Here is a 15941-nt window from a genome sequence, read left to right as displayed (position 1 = left end):
CTTATTGTGGGTTTGCCTCTTTTCAGGAGGGAGCTCAAGTGGAACTCAAGTGCTGTAATTTGATAGTTCATTATCTCCAATCTTTTAAAGGTCATTTAATGCGGGAGATGCCCTGGTGGTTATTAACAACATCATCTAAAGGTCCCGTAAACTTCCATGAGTAACCAGTCTCAATAGCAGGATAAAAGCTTTGTGTGGAGAAGCCCTCAGTTTTAGCAAATGAAACAGCAGATATTTCTGGCATAGAACAACTGTCTCTAGGTGTAAGATCTGTGGAAGGAAGTGATGGGAATCCATCTGTACACGAGGAATTCCTTGGTTGTTTTTTTTTTCCAGTATCAGACCAAATTGCAATAGGCATAGCCAACACAATCTTATCTGCTTGTTCTGACTTTGGACTAGGTTTCAGTTAGTTATCTGGACAAGGATACAATGGTTTGTCCACTGCTTTGTCCACTGCTCATCCCATAGACTTAACCTCACTGTAAATGATCTGAGCAGAGTAAGTGATGTGCGTACTAAAGTTGCCACAATTAAAGCCATCATTTTTTTTTCTGTGAGAGCACCCAAAGACGACATCTAATACCCAACATACCAATGCTATGTGAAACACGGTGGACTCAGAAATGCAGGAGTATCTGTGTGTTTGCAGAAAATTACACAAGTACTGTGTCGCAACTCAAGCAATTAGAAGGATCAAGCAACAGCAAGACAAGACAACTTTCGTACCAGTTGTTGTGTGCATCACAGAGATCAACTTTTATTGTTTGTCTTGTGATCATAAGCAAATATGCTTCAGTGCTACAGACAGTCACCCAGGCTCTGCAATTTATGGAGTTGGATGTAATGGAAATGAAAGCACATGTACAAGAGTTGCTGGGAATAATGGAACAACAAGGGAGCTGTGGATGAAGTAGATGTAGTGGATGTAGAACTTAAAGCACCTAGAGAAACCATACATCAGAAAAATTGTGGCAATCATCCTAACCAAGCCCCAGAAGAGTTCTACCGGTGGTCCATCTACATCCCCTACCTGGATTCGCTTATTATCTTACTGAGGACTCATTTCAGTGATGAAAACCAACCTGCTTACAGTTTGATGAAACTACATCCATCTCAGATGTACCACAGTGAAGAAAAAGGTGTTCATATCCATGTCAGTTCCATTCAGGAACTTCACAAACCTGAAAACTTTAGGATGAATCTGTTGTGGGCAAAAAGACATATCAAAGAAATACACCCATCATTGTTTGACATATGCAACATGGCCCTTATTGAACTACTGGGCCACACCAAACTGTTCCCTGCTATTAAAATGGCCATCCTTGCGCACTTTCCTTCCTAGTTACAACATGCACAATTGAACAACCCTTTAGCACTTTGTGCAGGGTGAACATATGGCTATGTTCAACAGTGAATGAAGATTGATTGTCTGCCTTGTGTTTGAGTGTCCATAGAGAAAAGCTGAAGACCTATCCCAAGGAAAGATTTATAAAAGAAGTTATTAACTGTTTTGGCCAAGGCCTTCAAAGACTCCAGTTTTTGTTTAAAGAATGATACACTTTGTATTATATTTTCCTTTATGCTATGGACAGACAGGCATTAACAAAAAAGCCTGACTGGTTTCAGACCTTATGATTGGCATTCACTGCAGCCGAGACAGATTCTGTGTAAAAGGTGTGAAATTAAGTCTTAGGGTTTTTTAAAAATTTGGTTTAGAGTCCTATGGTATTACTGTTCAATGGACAAATTGAAGCTGTATGTCTTTCTAGTGCCTAGCTCTGTTATTGTTAAAGGACAAATAAAGCAATTTGTTAGAAGTTAGTTCTGAAATGTACACTCCCATACAATACAGTAAGAGAGCAACCCTATGTCCCCTAGACAGCATCTGGGGAAGATAGTGTTTTTTGGTTTCCCAGCTCCAAGCGCTACGAGCCTGTAGCTGGGAAACCGTGCTGCCTGCCCCCTCCTCCTCCCCCTCATAGCCGGGGCAGAGAGAACTGTGGCAGCTGCCCCCTTCCATGCCTGTCCGTGCTCATAACATGGAGCCTGGACAGGGCAAAAAGGGGGCGTTCCCAGGGGCAGAGGGGGAGGAGACTGTGGAAGTTGTTTTAGACAGTCTCCAGCCCCATTCCTGCCCTTTCCCTGAAGCTGCACTTAGATGCCCACTCTCCGGCATCTAAGGAAAACTGCAGGGCAGCCAGAACACAGAGGGAATCCTCTCCTCCGTGCTTCAGCTGCCCTGCATTGGATAGGCAGTCACCTCTGACTTCAGAGGAAGTCGGAGGTGACTGTCTATCTCAATAGGATTGTGCCCTAAATCACCCACAGGAATGACCCACCATTGTTTCTCGTTGCTTCTCTTCAGCACCATGTAATGGCACATGGGATTCAGCTGTATAAAGACTGCAAATAGTCAAGTCAACAGCCTGTAGTTACAAGTCATAGACCTTGCCTTCACCCCTAGACTTATTTCTGTGGACACAAATGCTTCTGTTGTAATGTGAACATATAGATTTCATCTATAGTTAAATTTGTGAGCCCTAGATGATTTCTAGAGAGCGCAACAAATCTCAGAGTTGGTGAGATACCTGAGACCCAATTCAAACGTTAGAGGCAAAGTGGGGAAAGAACGGTGTGAATGTGCTCTTTCTCTGATTCTCTGTGATATAAGAACAGGCTCTGATATGCAGGCAGACTATCCCAGTGAAGTCACTGGAAGTCCCACTGCATTCAAATGCCAGAGAGGAAGCTATGTTTATTCAAAGTGCTAGTTTTGACCTTTAAACCTCTAAGTGGTTTGTGTAGCCGGGCTATTTGAAGGACTGCCTTCAGCCATATGAACCTGCCTGTACATTAAGATCAACTTTGGAAGCCCTGTTCTTTTGCCTACTATTAAGATCAGATTGGTTGGTGAACATAAGAGGCCCACCAACCAATCACTTTTTCATTGTCACTTTTGGGCCAAGAGTGTCATAAGAGGCAGTGTCTTCTCAGTGGTGGCCCCTTGTCTATGGAGCGCTCTGGCTAGGGATGTGCAATTGGCCCCATCTGTAGTGGCCTTAAAAAAAAGTCTTAATGGCCCATTCGTTTCAACTAGCTTTTAGTTAAGATTGTATCTAATTTGCTGCTGTTTTAGAATATTTGTTCTAAAATGCTGCTGTTGGGTTGTTGTTCTTTTGGATTGTTTGGTCATTTTATGCTGGGCTGTATATTATTTTAATCAGTGGTCATTGCTCTATGGCTGTGACATCTGTGTTTATTTGGTTGTATATGTGAAACTGTCTTTTTAATTTTGTAAAGTGCTTAGAGGAGACATCAGGCAGCCTAAATATCTTTCAAATAAAATAACTTAAAAAAAATAAGCTATTGCAGCAACCACAAAAAAAGAAAAAAGACGAACAGACTAAAGTTTTTGTGGACTAGAGCCTATTGCATTTAACAAAAAGGCTCTTTTATGTGTCCAGTGATATCAGTATCCTCCAAAGAAGGCTGCAATTGAGAGTGTACTCACTTGGATTGCAACCTTGCCCAGAGAGATGGGTGATAGTTTCTAGAGAATATGTTTATCGTTATTTGCTCTCTCCCCTTTGCAGACTTTGTGGGATGCTAGAAATAATAGGCTTTGCCTATCATCTTGCCTTGGAGGTGTTTGTAAATGATCTTACCAAAATGCCAGCTTTGGCAGTCTGGATGTGTTAATTTCATCTGGAGTCTCAGGAACCATTGGAACATGTAGTTTGTCTCTATGGAGTTCAGGCAAAAAGGTCTGTGGGGTGAGGGGATTGGACTATTTTTATTACTGTTTTTTCATTGTCACTTTTGGGCCGAGAGTTTAATAAAATCAGTCATGAATGTTTCTTATTGGTGTTGTGTATTGCTCATATCAAAGGGGAAAAGGAGATGCAGAGGACAAAGGGCTTGGAAATGTCAAGGGTAGAGAAAATGGCAAATAAATCCTCTCTCTTTTCTGTTTCTTGCCAAGCTTTTGAATATTATTCAGCTGCAAGTATGACTTTTTTTATTTCCACAAGTAGGAAAGCATGACATGGGAAGCAAATAGTCTAGTTAACATAGGAAGCCATCTTGGTGTCTTGGTAATATATTTTAAAATAGTGTTGAATGATTCCCCCAGTTGGAGCTGCCGGGAAGCTAAGGAGGGTTATCTCCACCTCACACACACATCTGCTCATAACATCTAGCACATTTATGTACACAGAAACACAGGAGGCTGCCTTATACTGAGTCAGACCCTGGGTCCATCTAGCCCAGTATTGTCAACAGTGACTGGCAGCGGCTCTCCAGGGTTTCCGGCAGGAGTTTTTCCACCCCTGCCTGGAGATGCTGGGGATCGAACCTGGGACCTGCAGGTGCTCTACCACTGAGCCATGCCCCTTCCCTAATACTTCTAGGCCTACTCATCTCTGGGTTGTCACCCGATAATTCCATTCTCACTTATCTGCCCTTTCCTCTACTCTTTCCGATTTCGTAGGTGCCAGAACCCTACCCAGTTCTGGGCAATATTATCTGGGGGTTCACAGCTGTCCCTAGCACCCAAAAATATGTGGTCTGCTACTTCCAGAGGTGAAGTATCATAGCCACAGGGCATGACAGGTGAGAGACTTTCTCCCTCTCTCCTAATACCCGAGGTCATCCTATGAAGCTGAATGGTTGGAGAGTCAGGACAGACAAAAGGAAGTACTTCACACAGCTCATAGTCAGTCAAACTGGAATTTGCTACCAGAAGATGCACTAATGTCCACCAACTTGGATGGCTTTAAAAGGGAATTGGACAAATTTTGGGAGGATAACACACTATACAGAACTCCGAAGAGCTTTGAACCCACCCAAGTTAAATAATTCTAAACATAATTATTCTCCCCCCCCCCCCCGCCGATTCATAGAATTCAGTGGGAACTTCCAAGTTAATGTATTTAGGACTAGGATGGCTGAGATCTCCTTAACTTCCATCACCATAATGTAAGTATGTGGTTTAACTGTCTTTCAAACCAATGGGGCTTCAAGTGAGCAGGATCATGCTCAAAGTGTGCATGGCAATAGAGGAGGAAAGCCATAGTTAAATATGTTCAGCTTTATTCAATTGATGAGCTATGCTGGTAAATTCAATTTAATGAAAAAATCTTAGTCTAGAATGAAAAATATTGAGATTCCACAGGACCTCTGTTGCAGACTAAGTAATTAATTTCAGTGTCACAGCAATGATCTGTGTGGTTCTGTTTTTTTTTTTTAATGCAGATTTGAGCTGTAGGAGACTGTGAAATTAGTAAGTTTAAAAGAATCTAATAAGATCTGGGTCTAGCCCCTCTTCCTGGTTTTCCTTCAGTTTTTAAAAAATATATATTCTTATACCTGATCTTGTGCATGCTTACTCAGAAATAAGATCTGCTGAATTCAGTAGGACTTACTCCTAATTAAGTGTGGGTAAGAAGAACACTGTAAAATTTGGTTGTTTGACACAAGGATGTGGCAGGTCCCCCTTGCACCCCGTGATATAGCACAAGCAAACCTCATCAGTGTATTGCATATAAGGCATGGGCAGAAATCTTTAGGATGTGGTATGGGTTTCCTTGTAGAGTTGGGGTGATTCTTTTGGCAAGCAGGATGTGAGGGGTTCTCAGGATGTTTGATGCAATCAAATGTGAGGCCTAGGAAGAATTTAAAACAACGAAGAGTTCTGTGGCACCTTAAAGACTAACAAATTTGTTCTGGCATCAGCTTTCATGGACTACAGTCCGCTTCATCAGATGCATGGAGTATTGTGGAGAGATTCATGTTTGTTATACAGTACATGTGGTGGTGGTGGGAAAGATGGTAAGAAGAAGTGACGTTAGAAGGAAATCCAGCGCAGAAACTACTGATGGTGACAATCACATTATTAACAGTGGTCATTTACAGTACGGCTGTGCAGGGACCCTCCGAACTGACTTGGAAGCCAATTTGGGGCTTCCAAGGCGGGCCTGATTTGCTTCAGGCAGATTTGGGGGGGGGCAGCAATCTCCCTTGGCTCAGAACCAGAAGTGGGATTCGGATGGCCGAATCCTGCTTCAGGACCCCCTGATGCCCCCGTGCAAACCCCTTGTTCTGTAACTGGCCAACCGCCTCTGTCACCAGCTCCTGAGCCCTGGACACGCGCCGGCTCTTGTTGCAGGGAGTCGCCATTTGGCGACTCCCTGCAACAAGAGCCGGCGCGCGTCCAGGGCTCAGGAGCTGGCGGCAGGTGGTAGCAGCGGTGATAGTGGCAGTAACAGCAGTGGAGGTGGCGGCTCCTCCTGTGATGGCTCAGGTAAGGAGCTGGAGGCACTGGCGCGGCCGGGCCAGGGTGCCGAATCTCCAAAGTGCACTGAAGCACTTCGGGGGCCCCCCTGACCTGCTTCGGGTCGCTTCAGACCCCCTCTGCTTCGCCTCAGAAGGCGCCCAAAGTGCCCCACTTGAACTCGGGGTTCAGGCCTTGGGCTGAAGCAGTGCTCAGCCCTAATTTACAGTGCAGCTGTTGCTGATAACAAACATCCTGGCTCTAGGTAAACCAATCAACGCATGCAGCGTGATACTTTAAAAAAAAACAAAACCGTTATCCCGATTCAAGCCTCTGGTGATACAATTAAACCGAGGAATAAACGGGAATCAGCGTGGCCCAGAAGAATCCGATGGGGGTCTTTTTGGGGTGGGCAGACATCATGACACCACAAAGTGACATACGTTAGATTTCCTGGGGGTCTGGTGGCAATGGGAGCAAACAAATCCCAGCTCTATTTAGAGTCTGGGGGTAATCCAGCTTTGTTTTTAACTCCCACCGGTATGTTCCAGGGAAGGGGGGCGCTCGGAATCTGCAGCAGCGGACCCGGAGAGGTGTGTGTTTTGTGCCTTTCTGTTTTGGTGCAATCAGCTGCGCGGTCTCCCTCCTTGGAGAAGAGCAGGATTTTGTCGATTGGCTGGGGAGAAACGGTCAGGATCCCGCAGGAACCGCCTCTAAGCTGTGTTGGAGAAAAGTGTCCCGTAACGGGAGGCGGCTGCCGAGTTGGCTCCCAGAGGGCGGCGGAGCTGCGAGAGTTCCAGGAGAGCAGAACCGCCGCCGCCGCCGCCGCCGCCGCCGCGAAGCCGAGCCAGGCCGGGCGAGGCAGCGGCAGCGCCTCTGTCAATCAGGCGGACTTCCCTCCCGCACGCCCTGCGCTTTCTTCCCAGCCAGCCGCCTCCCGGCGTCTCTGCTGCCTTCGCCGGGGAGAGCGGTCGCTTGCCGAGCGAGCGGAGCGGATGCGCCGGTGAGCTTCCCCCGAGGGCGGCGCCGGCTGCCCTCCGATGTGGCTAGAGCCCCCTGCGGGGAACTTCGAGGCTGGCTCCGGAGGCTGGGATCGGGCTGCGCGACGCCTCCTGCCATGGCTCCTCCAGCCGGGATCGCCGCGCTCCTCGCCTGCTGCTGCTGCTGGGCGCTTCTGCTGCCCCCGGCTGCCCCGCACAGTCCCGGGCAGAGAGGTAGGTGCGGCGGCGGCGGCCGCCTTTGCCGTGGCCGCTTGAGCCTCCCCCGGCCCGATCGCCTCGACAGACCCCTCTTTGCCGGGCTCCCGCCTGGGGCGCTCCCAACTTCCCCCGCCGCCGCCGAGGACTTTTGGCCGGGCAGACTTCGCCGCGCCACGCTGATGCTGGCTGCCTGGGCGGAGGGCTTGGGCGAACCTTCTGCTCCCGCCGCCACGTGTGGCTACTTCTGGCGCGCGTATGTGTGTGCGCGCGTAGAGCGGGGAGAGAGAGAGGGAAGGGACAGATCGCTTCTTGGGTCCTGCTGGATCGCTTTTGGGGTGGGGGCGAAAGGAGACTTTCCGTTGCCACACGGGGAAGCGGGAACCTCGAATGAACTCTGTTCGCAGTAGAGCGCATGTGGCAGAACCCGAGCGGAGCGTGTCGATTCCTGGAATCCCGTGTGCTGAATCAAACACCTGGCAACGACCGAAGTTTTCTTTCCGGCTGTTGTTTGAATTAAAGGAGGGAAGTGAACTGGGTCGAACGGTTGACATGGATTTTTTGTCCGTACTTTCCCGTTATAACTGCCAGTCAGAAACTTTAAGAGTTCAGCTGACGATATCAGCCACCCTTGGGGCTTTGGGTCGTGCCAAAGTTGCTTGTGTCAAAGTTGGAAAGTTGATGTGAGGGTAAAGTTTTTGTCCCTTGACACTCTCGTCCACGCCGACACCTTCAGCAGCCCTAGTTTCTTGAAACTTATTTTATTAGAGGATGGAGTTTGGAGAGCAGTTATGTCTTCACTCAGCCCCAGCACCCCTACAGCAGAAAGGCAGCAGCATCCTCTGACCCTGCCAGAATAGTTGCAATGTCTGCAAGCTGGGCTGTCTTCATAAAACTACTGGGAAGATGGTGGACACGATGTCTGCCTTGCGCTGTTCTCTGAAACGCCCTCTGCTCTTTATTCACCCTGTCCTGTGGAATGAATGCTATGGTGTGCATGACACGAAGGAAGGAAAGGGATGCCTCCTTCAGGCAACTGTGCATTCCAGGTGTGCCAGACTACAACTCCCATGATACCCAGCCAGCATGGCAGGGGGTGATGGGAGTTGTGGTCCAACACACCTGGAGAGCATCAGGTTGGGGAAGACGACGGTACAGTGATCTTAAGGTAGAAGACCTCAGTGTGACTTTGAATTATTACTCATTATTTGCACTCTCCATCCCTCCCTCTCTCTGCAGATTGTATTTTGGGAGATCTAGAAGAATACAGGCTTGTCATCCCAACTAGCACAGACTCAGAGGGCAGGTTCCTCTCCAATGTTGTGTCAGGAGCTTTGAAGAGGCGCTTCCGAAGGGACACGGGGAATCTGACACACACAGCTGCAAGCGAGCAAATTTTTTATAATGTCACTGTTTTTGGAAGAGAATTTCACTTTAGACTGAGACCAAACTCTAGGCTGGTGGCTCCTGGAGCAACTGTTGAATGGCAGGAGGATTCTAACATCACTTACATTGAACCGCTGAATGGGAATTGCCTCTATGTTGGAGATATCACCGACATGCCTAATGCATCTGTTGCGATAAGCAATTGTGATGGGCTGGTAAGATACTTTCTTGTTATGTACCTAAGATGAATGGCTCCCCCCCCCCCGCATCTCCTTTTCTTTTTCTAATGTAGGAGGTGTGGATCTTCAGCCTTAAAAAACAAACAAACATCACACCTCATTTGTTACGGTTAATTGTGAAATCATATAAAGGAAAAGTTCCCTTACATGAAGCAAGGTGTGATGAAGCACTAGCTTCTTTTATAGGTAGCAGAGGAGCCAGTCCACTCTGAACTGAACACATAACTGCTGTGACAAATCACTAATTATCATCATAAAAATCTGGATTGCCGCCTTGAAGCTTTTCAGCACATCAGAAACAGTGACCTAATGCCATCACCTGCACATTTTTCATCTTTTTAATATCCTCTGCCAACTTCAATTTAGCAGAGGCTACAAAGGGGTGTGTGCCTGTGTTTTAAAGAGGAGATAATAATGCTGAAAGACAGGCTCCATTACAAATTGATTGCCTTTAAAAAAAAGAAAAGAAGTGAAATGTGTTCAGAGGTTGGGGTCAGGTCCTTACCCTTTTTAAAGTTGCCTTGCTCATTATATTTCTCCTATCTGTCTAGTCAGTCATGGAGAATCTAGCAGAAAAAGGCTTAATGAATTTCACAGTGCATGCACCTTACATGGTGACTCCCTGGGTGTTGGAGGAGCTGTTTATATGTAGTTGGAAGCCAGTTCCAGTTTTCCATTCCAGAACACATATGGAGAGGTCAAACTGTGTATCTTAAGCTATATTTTTTAGACTAATTGCTATGTAGAACAAACTTTTCTTGGTTTTACTTGGGGAATGAACTTCTAATTACATCCAATACCATCTTGTTTATATTGTTTGAGAGAGAAAGAGGCCTGCTAACGTACAGCTGGAACTACTTAAATGATAAATGGATTTAAGCATGACCTTCCTGTGTTGTCTGAGTTCTCTCCAGAATCTGATTATAAAGCAAGAGGCATGGGGTGGAGATGTGGTTGCCAACTTTTTTTGGGTAGGAAGGATTTCTGTGCCTTTAACAGCAGCCCAGCTCACAAGTGTTTAGCAGGTGAAAGCTTTGATATTATTTTATCTCCTGATATATTTCTGTATCTCAAGCTAGTCGATGCATAGGAGCCCTGCCAGAAAACTGTTGGCAGTCTTAAGTTGAGGTCTCCAGAAAGAGGTGGACATCTCTTGGACTTAAGCTTATGCTCCTTGCTCCTTTACCTTCTCCACGCTGGAGTTGCCAGTCGGTCACCTTCTGTAGTGTATCTGTGTCATTCTCTGGTATTTAGAGAGGTTAAAAAAAGTGGCTTGGGGAACAAAAGAGAAAAGTAGAAGTGTCCTTCCCTAGACCAGCCATCTCCAACTGGTACCTTCCCAATGTTGTCAGACTACAACTCCCATCATCCCCAGGCAGCATGGGGAAGGCTGCTCTAGAGCACAGATGGACAGCTTCTGTAGTCCCAGGGGACATTTTGTTCTCCAGACATTGGTTCTTCACATAGCACATAGTTAAACTATGGAATTCACTTCCTCAAGATGTAGTGATGGCCACTGCTTTGGATGGCTTTAAAAAGGAATTGGACAAATTCACAGAGCAGAAGGCCATCAATAGCTACTAGTCCTGATGACTATATGCTACCTCCAGTATCAGAGGCAGTATGCCTATGTACACCAGTTGCTGAGGAGCATGGCCAGGAGGGTGTTGCACCCATGTCCTGCTTGTGAGTTTCCTGTGAGCAGCTGGTTGGCCACTGTGTGAACAGAATGCTGGACTAGATGGACCCTTCGTCTGTTCCAGCAGGGCTCTTCTTATGTCTGTTTTATTCAGTGTACGAGGCGGCAGAGGGGCGGGGGGGGGATCTTTTCCCTACCTTTTACCTTGAAAATGCTGACCGCGTGTGCTCACCCACAGCAGCGCAGGTCTCTTCACAGACAGCCTTTTCCAGTCAAGCAGAAGTTCCTGAAATGCTCATGTTTGTGTGTGTGTTCAGTTTTTTATTTGCAACACAACAGTAACAACAACAGACACGGAAAAAAAGGGGGGAAAAGTCATATCCTGAAACATTTATTTATTTATTTCATTTCATTTCATTTCTATACCGCCCAATAGCCGAAGCTCTCTGGGCAGTTCACAAAAATTAAAACCAAACAGCACACAATAAAACAATTTAAAATATATAGAACATTAAAGCCACAATATAACAATGCAACCACAATAAAACCTAGCAGCAGTGCAGGAGTTTAAAATACAGATTTAAAACAGCAAAGCTAAAAGTTCAGAAAGCTAAAATGCTAAAATGCCTGGGAGAATAAAAAGGTCTTCACCTGGTGCCGAAAGGAATACAATGTAGGTGCCAGGCGAACCTCGCTAGGAAGCTCATTCCAGAGCTGGGGTGCCACAGCAGAAAAAACCCTCCTCCTAGTAGCCACCCGCCTCACTTCCTTTGGCAGGGGCTCACGGAGGAGGGCCGCTGGCCCCAAGCCATTAAGGGCTTTAAATGTTAATACCAGCACTTTGAATCGGGCCTGGAAATGGACTGGCAGCCAGTGCAGCTGGAAAAGTACTGGTGTAATATGAGCTCGCAGGCCAGTCCCTGTTAAGAATCTTGCTGCCCTATTTTGGACCAACTGAAGTTTCCGGACTGTTTTCAAAGGCAGCCCCACGTATAACGCATTGCAGTAATCCAGACAAGAAGTTATCAGAGCATGGATCACTGTAGCTAGGCTATCTCTGTCCAGATAAGGGCGTAGTTGGTATACCAGCCTAAGCTGATAAAAAGTGCTCTGTGCCACTGAGTTCACCTGTTCCTCAAGTGACAGTTCTGGATCCAAGAGCACCCCCAAACTATGAACCTGATCCTTTAGGGGGAGTGCAACCCCATCCAGAACAGGTTGAATATCACCTAGCCGGGCAGACGAACCACCCACTAACAGTACCTCCGTCTTGTCTGGATTGAGTTTCAGTTTATTGGCCCTCATCCAGTCCATTACCGTGCCCAGACACTGATTCAGAACAGCCACTGCCTCACCTGGTTTTGATGAGAAAGAGAGGTAGAGCTGGGTGTCATCCGCATATTGATGGCACCTCAGCCCACACCTCCGGATAACCTCCCCCAGCAGTTTCATGTAGATGTTAAACAGCATAGGTACATCTATGTATCTTTGTACAGTAATCATTAACATCTCCCTAGATATAGGGCAAAGAAAAAAGAAAAAAAAAAAAAAACCACAAAGGAGGGAAAAGGAGTAACATTACCATTTTAAATATATACGTTAATATAAGCAGTCCATATATTTAAATAAGGGAGCAATTGTATGGCCTCTAGTCAGCGGCTAGACGACTATAGGATATTTGGTTCTCCGGGAGCCTGTGCTCCGACATCGGTTCCTGGAGAACCGATCTCCCCATGGAACAGCCCCATGCTCTGCACTTGGAAGAGGAGTGCGGAGTGGCCAAAATGGGGTGTTCCGAGGGGCGTTCCAGGGCAAGGAGGGCGGAAATCCTGGTATAACACATCCTATGTGTCGTCCGGCAGCCTTCTCCCCCATCCCGCCCTCCCATGGCTGAACAGCCAAAATCAGCTGTCTAGCCATAAATGTAGGGCAGGAGAAGTGCAGAGGGAACAATCCCCTCCATGCTTCTCCTGCCCTGCATTGGATAGGCAGTCGCCTTTGAGTTCGGAGGTGGCCGCCTATCTGCATAGGATTGTGCCCTAAGCACCCATACAACTTTGACGCTTGTAGGAGATACATTCAAATGTAGCAAGAGGATTAAGATCTTTAGTCCATTGAGTGTTAGGTGGTTGGTGCTTTTCCTTCCAAGCTTGGAGTATAAGGGTGCAATCCTATGGACTGCACCCCTGCCACTCAGAAGCTCCCAAACCTGGTGGGGGGGAGGGGCTTCTGAAATTCCTGTGCCCTGCTTGGCTGAAACTGGCAGGGCAGGAGGAGTGGCGGAGGCGATCTTTGCCTCTCCTTCTTCTGATCTCCTGTATTTTTGCTAGATGGGCATTTCAGCTGCTCGAGCGAGGGTGCTTCAGAGGGAGAGGGAAGGAGGCTGGAAGAGGCTCAGGATAACTTGTATCCTGGCCTGTCTTGTCCCCTCCCTGCCCACCGTAATGCCCCCTTTCCTCCTCCTCCGAGGTCACTTTTATAGCTTCGGAGAACCAGCTGGAGCAGCACTTTCCATGTTGGCTGTGAGGGGGAGGGGTCTGAGGTTGGATCTCCAAAAAGAATGCCCACTACAGAATGCCCATGTGACTGCTGATGCCTGACCAGAAGTCTGCCCGAGAAGAGATCTGCGCTGCTGTGAGCGAATGCACACACACACACACAGCATTTTCAAAGTAAAAAAAAAAGTTGAGTCGTACACTGAATAGGTAAATAGAACCCCTGCCTCCTTGCATTCCTTGAGAAATGTCTTTGCAATTCTCCCCCCAACCCAGACTGTTTCACAGTACTCTTCATCTTAGTCAGGCTTCAGGCCTGGTTTTGGAACAGAAACTGCCTTGGTTGCCCTGTGGGATGACCTCTGCCAGGAGAGGGACAGGGGGAGTGCAACCCTGTTGATTCATAGAATCATAGAATAGTAGGGTTGGAAGGGGCCTACAAGGCCATCGAGTCCAACCCCCTGCTCAATGCAGGAATCCAAGTCAGAGCATCCTTGACAAATGGCTGTCCAGCCTCGTCTTGAAGGCCTCCAGTGAGGGAGATTCTCGTCGACCTCTCAGCAGCTTTCGATACCATCGACCATGGTACCCTTCTGGATAGGTTGTCTCGGTTGGGAGTTGGAGGCACTGCACTGCAGAGGTTCCACTCCTACTTGGATGGCCGATTCCAGAAGGTGGTGCTGGGGGATTATTGCTCTGTGCCATGGCAATTGTGCCATGGGGTTCCACAGGGCTCTGTTTTATCCCCCATGCTGTTTAACATCTACATGAAACCGCTGGGGGAGGTTATCCGGAGGTGTGGGCTGAGGTGCTATCAATATGCGGATGACACCCAGCTCTACCTCTCTTTCTCATCAAAACCAGGTGAGGCAGTGGCTGTTCTGAATCAGTGTCTGGGCACGGTAATGGACTGGATGAGGGCCAATAAACTGAAACTCAATCCAGACAAGACGGAGGTACTGTTAGTGGGTGGTTCGTCTGCCCGGCTAGGTGATATTCAACCTGTTCTGGAGAGGGTTGCACTCCCCCTAAAGAATCATGTTCGTTGTTTGGGGGTGCTCTTGGACCCAGAACTGTCACTTGAGGCACAGGTGAACACAGTGGCATGGAGCACTTTTTATCAGCTTAGGCTGGTATACCAACTACGCCCTTATCTGGACAGAGATAGCCTAGCTACAGTGATCCATGCTCTGATAACTTCTTGTCTACTGCAATGCATGCTATGTGGGGCTGCCTTTGAAAACTGTCTGGAAACTTCAGCTGGACCAAAATAGGGCAGCAAGATTGTTAACAGGGATTGGCCAACAAGCTCATATTACGCCACTGCGCCAGTACTTTTCCAGCTGCACCGGCTGCCAGTCCACTTCTGGGCCCGCTTCAAAGTGCTGGTATTAACATTCAAAGCCCTTAACGGCTTGGGGCCAGGTTATCTGAAGGACTGCCTCCTCCCATATGTGCCTGCCTGGACCTTAAGATCATCCTCAGCGGCCCTTCTCCATGAGCCCCTGCCAAAGGAAGTGAGGCGGGTGGCTACTAGGAGGGGGGCCTTTTCTGCTGTGACACCCTGGCTGTGGAATGAGCTCCCGAGTGAGTTTCGCCTGGCACCTACATTGTATTCCTTCTGGCGCCAGGTGAAGACCTTTTTATTTTCCCAGGCATTTTAGCATTTTAGCTTTCTAGACTTTTAGCTTTGCTGTTTTAAATCTGTGTTTTAAATATCTGCATTGCTGCTAGGTTTTATTTTGGTTGTATATTGTGGTTTTAATGTTTTTATATTGTATATTGTTTTACTGTGTGCTTTTTGGTTTTAATTTTTGTGAACCGCCCAGAGAGCTTCGGCTATTGGGCGGTATAGAAATGAAATGAATGAATAAATAAATAAATAAATACCCCATGAATTGCCAAAAACAAATGAAAAGAAATACTTAGCACAACACTTGATATTAGTAAAGCTGGAGATCAATTTTGGGTGGTGCAGTAGGTTAAAAAAAAGTTAATAGAAGCCAAACTGGGTGGTGTTACCTAGTGGTTGGAAGGAAAGAAATCCTCAAAGTGGTGTACCTTGGAACTCTTGCTTTCATGTAACTGACAGCTAAAAAATGGGGTTGGGGACTGTTAAGCCTTGGAAACACGGCGGGATGAAGCCATGGAAATCCTGTCCTGTGACACTCCTGCAATGTTTAAAGAGCACCAGAGTGCTAAGCATAATTACTTAGAAGTGTGTCCCATTGCCTTTCCTCTGAGTAAACATGGTGAGCATTTGGTTGACAGCTAGCTGGCTGCCTACCTGCTGAGCTTGCTCCTCAGATAAGATTTGCGGTTTCTCTCCTCTCGTTTGTGAAAATAACAGCTTGGTAGCTTGCATGCTCCTCTCAAGCTTCTTTGCAGCCACTGCAGGAGCCCGCCAAAACCAGTGCCATGAGCAGGAGGTGAAGAGGACATAGCTAATGAAATCTGGCTGAAATTTCACAGAGAACTCCATTCCCCCCCCGCTGCAAATTTCAGTTGAAGCTCCACAGCTAGTTATTCCCCGCCCCCTGCAATCTTTAACATGAATCAATCAATCATTCTTTGTTCCCCTCCATCTCCTCCTTGGCTCAGTCTCTGTCTTTCCTTGTCTCAGCGAGTGTGGGGAAGCAGAGAGGACTGGCCACCAGTCAAAGCATGCTCTCTGCATTTAATACCGTTGCTTCTGGGTGGAAAAAATAGAAA

The 15941-nt window shown here is 47.1% G+C and overlaps 1 protein-coding gene across 2 annotated transcripts in view; it reads left to right on the top strand.

Moving 5' to 3' along the window:
* The first annotated feature begins 6934 nt into the window (after nt 1-6934).
* The window catches only part of ADAMTS2 (ADAM metallopeptidase with thrombospondin type 1 motif 2), a 377073-nt gene continuing 368066 nt past the window's right edge, over nt 6935-15941 (top strand). The window contains exons 1-2 of one of the 2 annotated variants that reach the window (XM_084839081.1): nt 6935-7488; nt 8710-9071. In XM_084839081.1, coding sequence (XP_084695207.1) covers nt 7392-7488; nt 8710-9071 — 459 coding nt within the window. In that variant the 5' untranslated portion in view covers nt 6935-7391. The remainder of the gene's footprint in view (nt 7489-8709; nt 9072-15941) is intronic. The other variant, XM_084839080.1, reaches the window with a different exon arrangement.

This window comes from Heloderma suspectum, chromosome 2, assembly GCF_057233095.1.
Source record: "Heloderma suspectum isolate Gila_16-S chromosome 2, 16-S_ref, whole genome shotgun sequence".
NCBI lineage: Eukaryota > Metazoa > Chordata > Lepidosauria > Squamata > Helodermatidae > Heloderma > Heloderma suspectum.
Note: the sequence above shows the minus strand (reverse complement) of the source record. Positions and strands in the feature narration are given on the sequence as shown.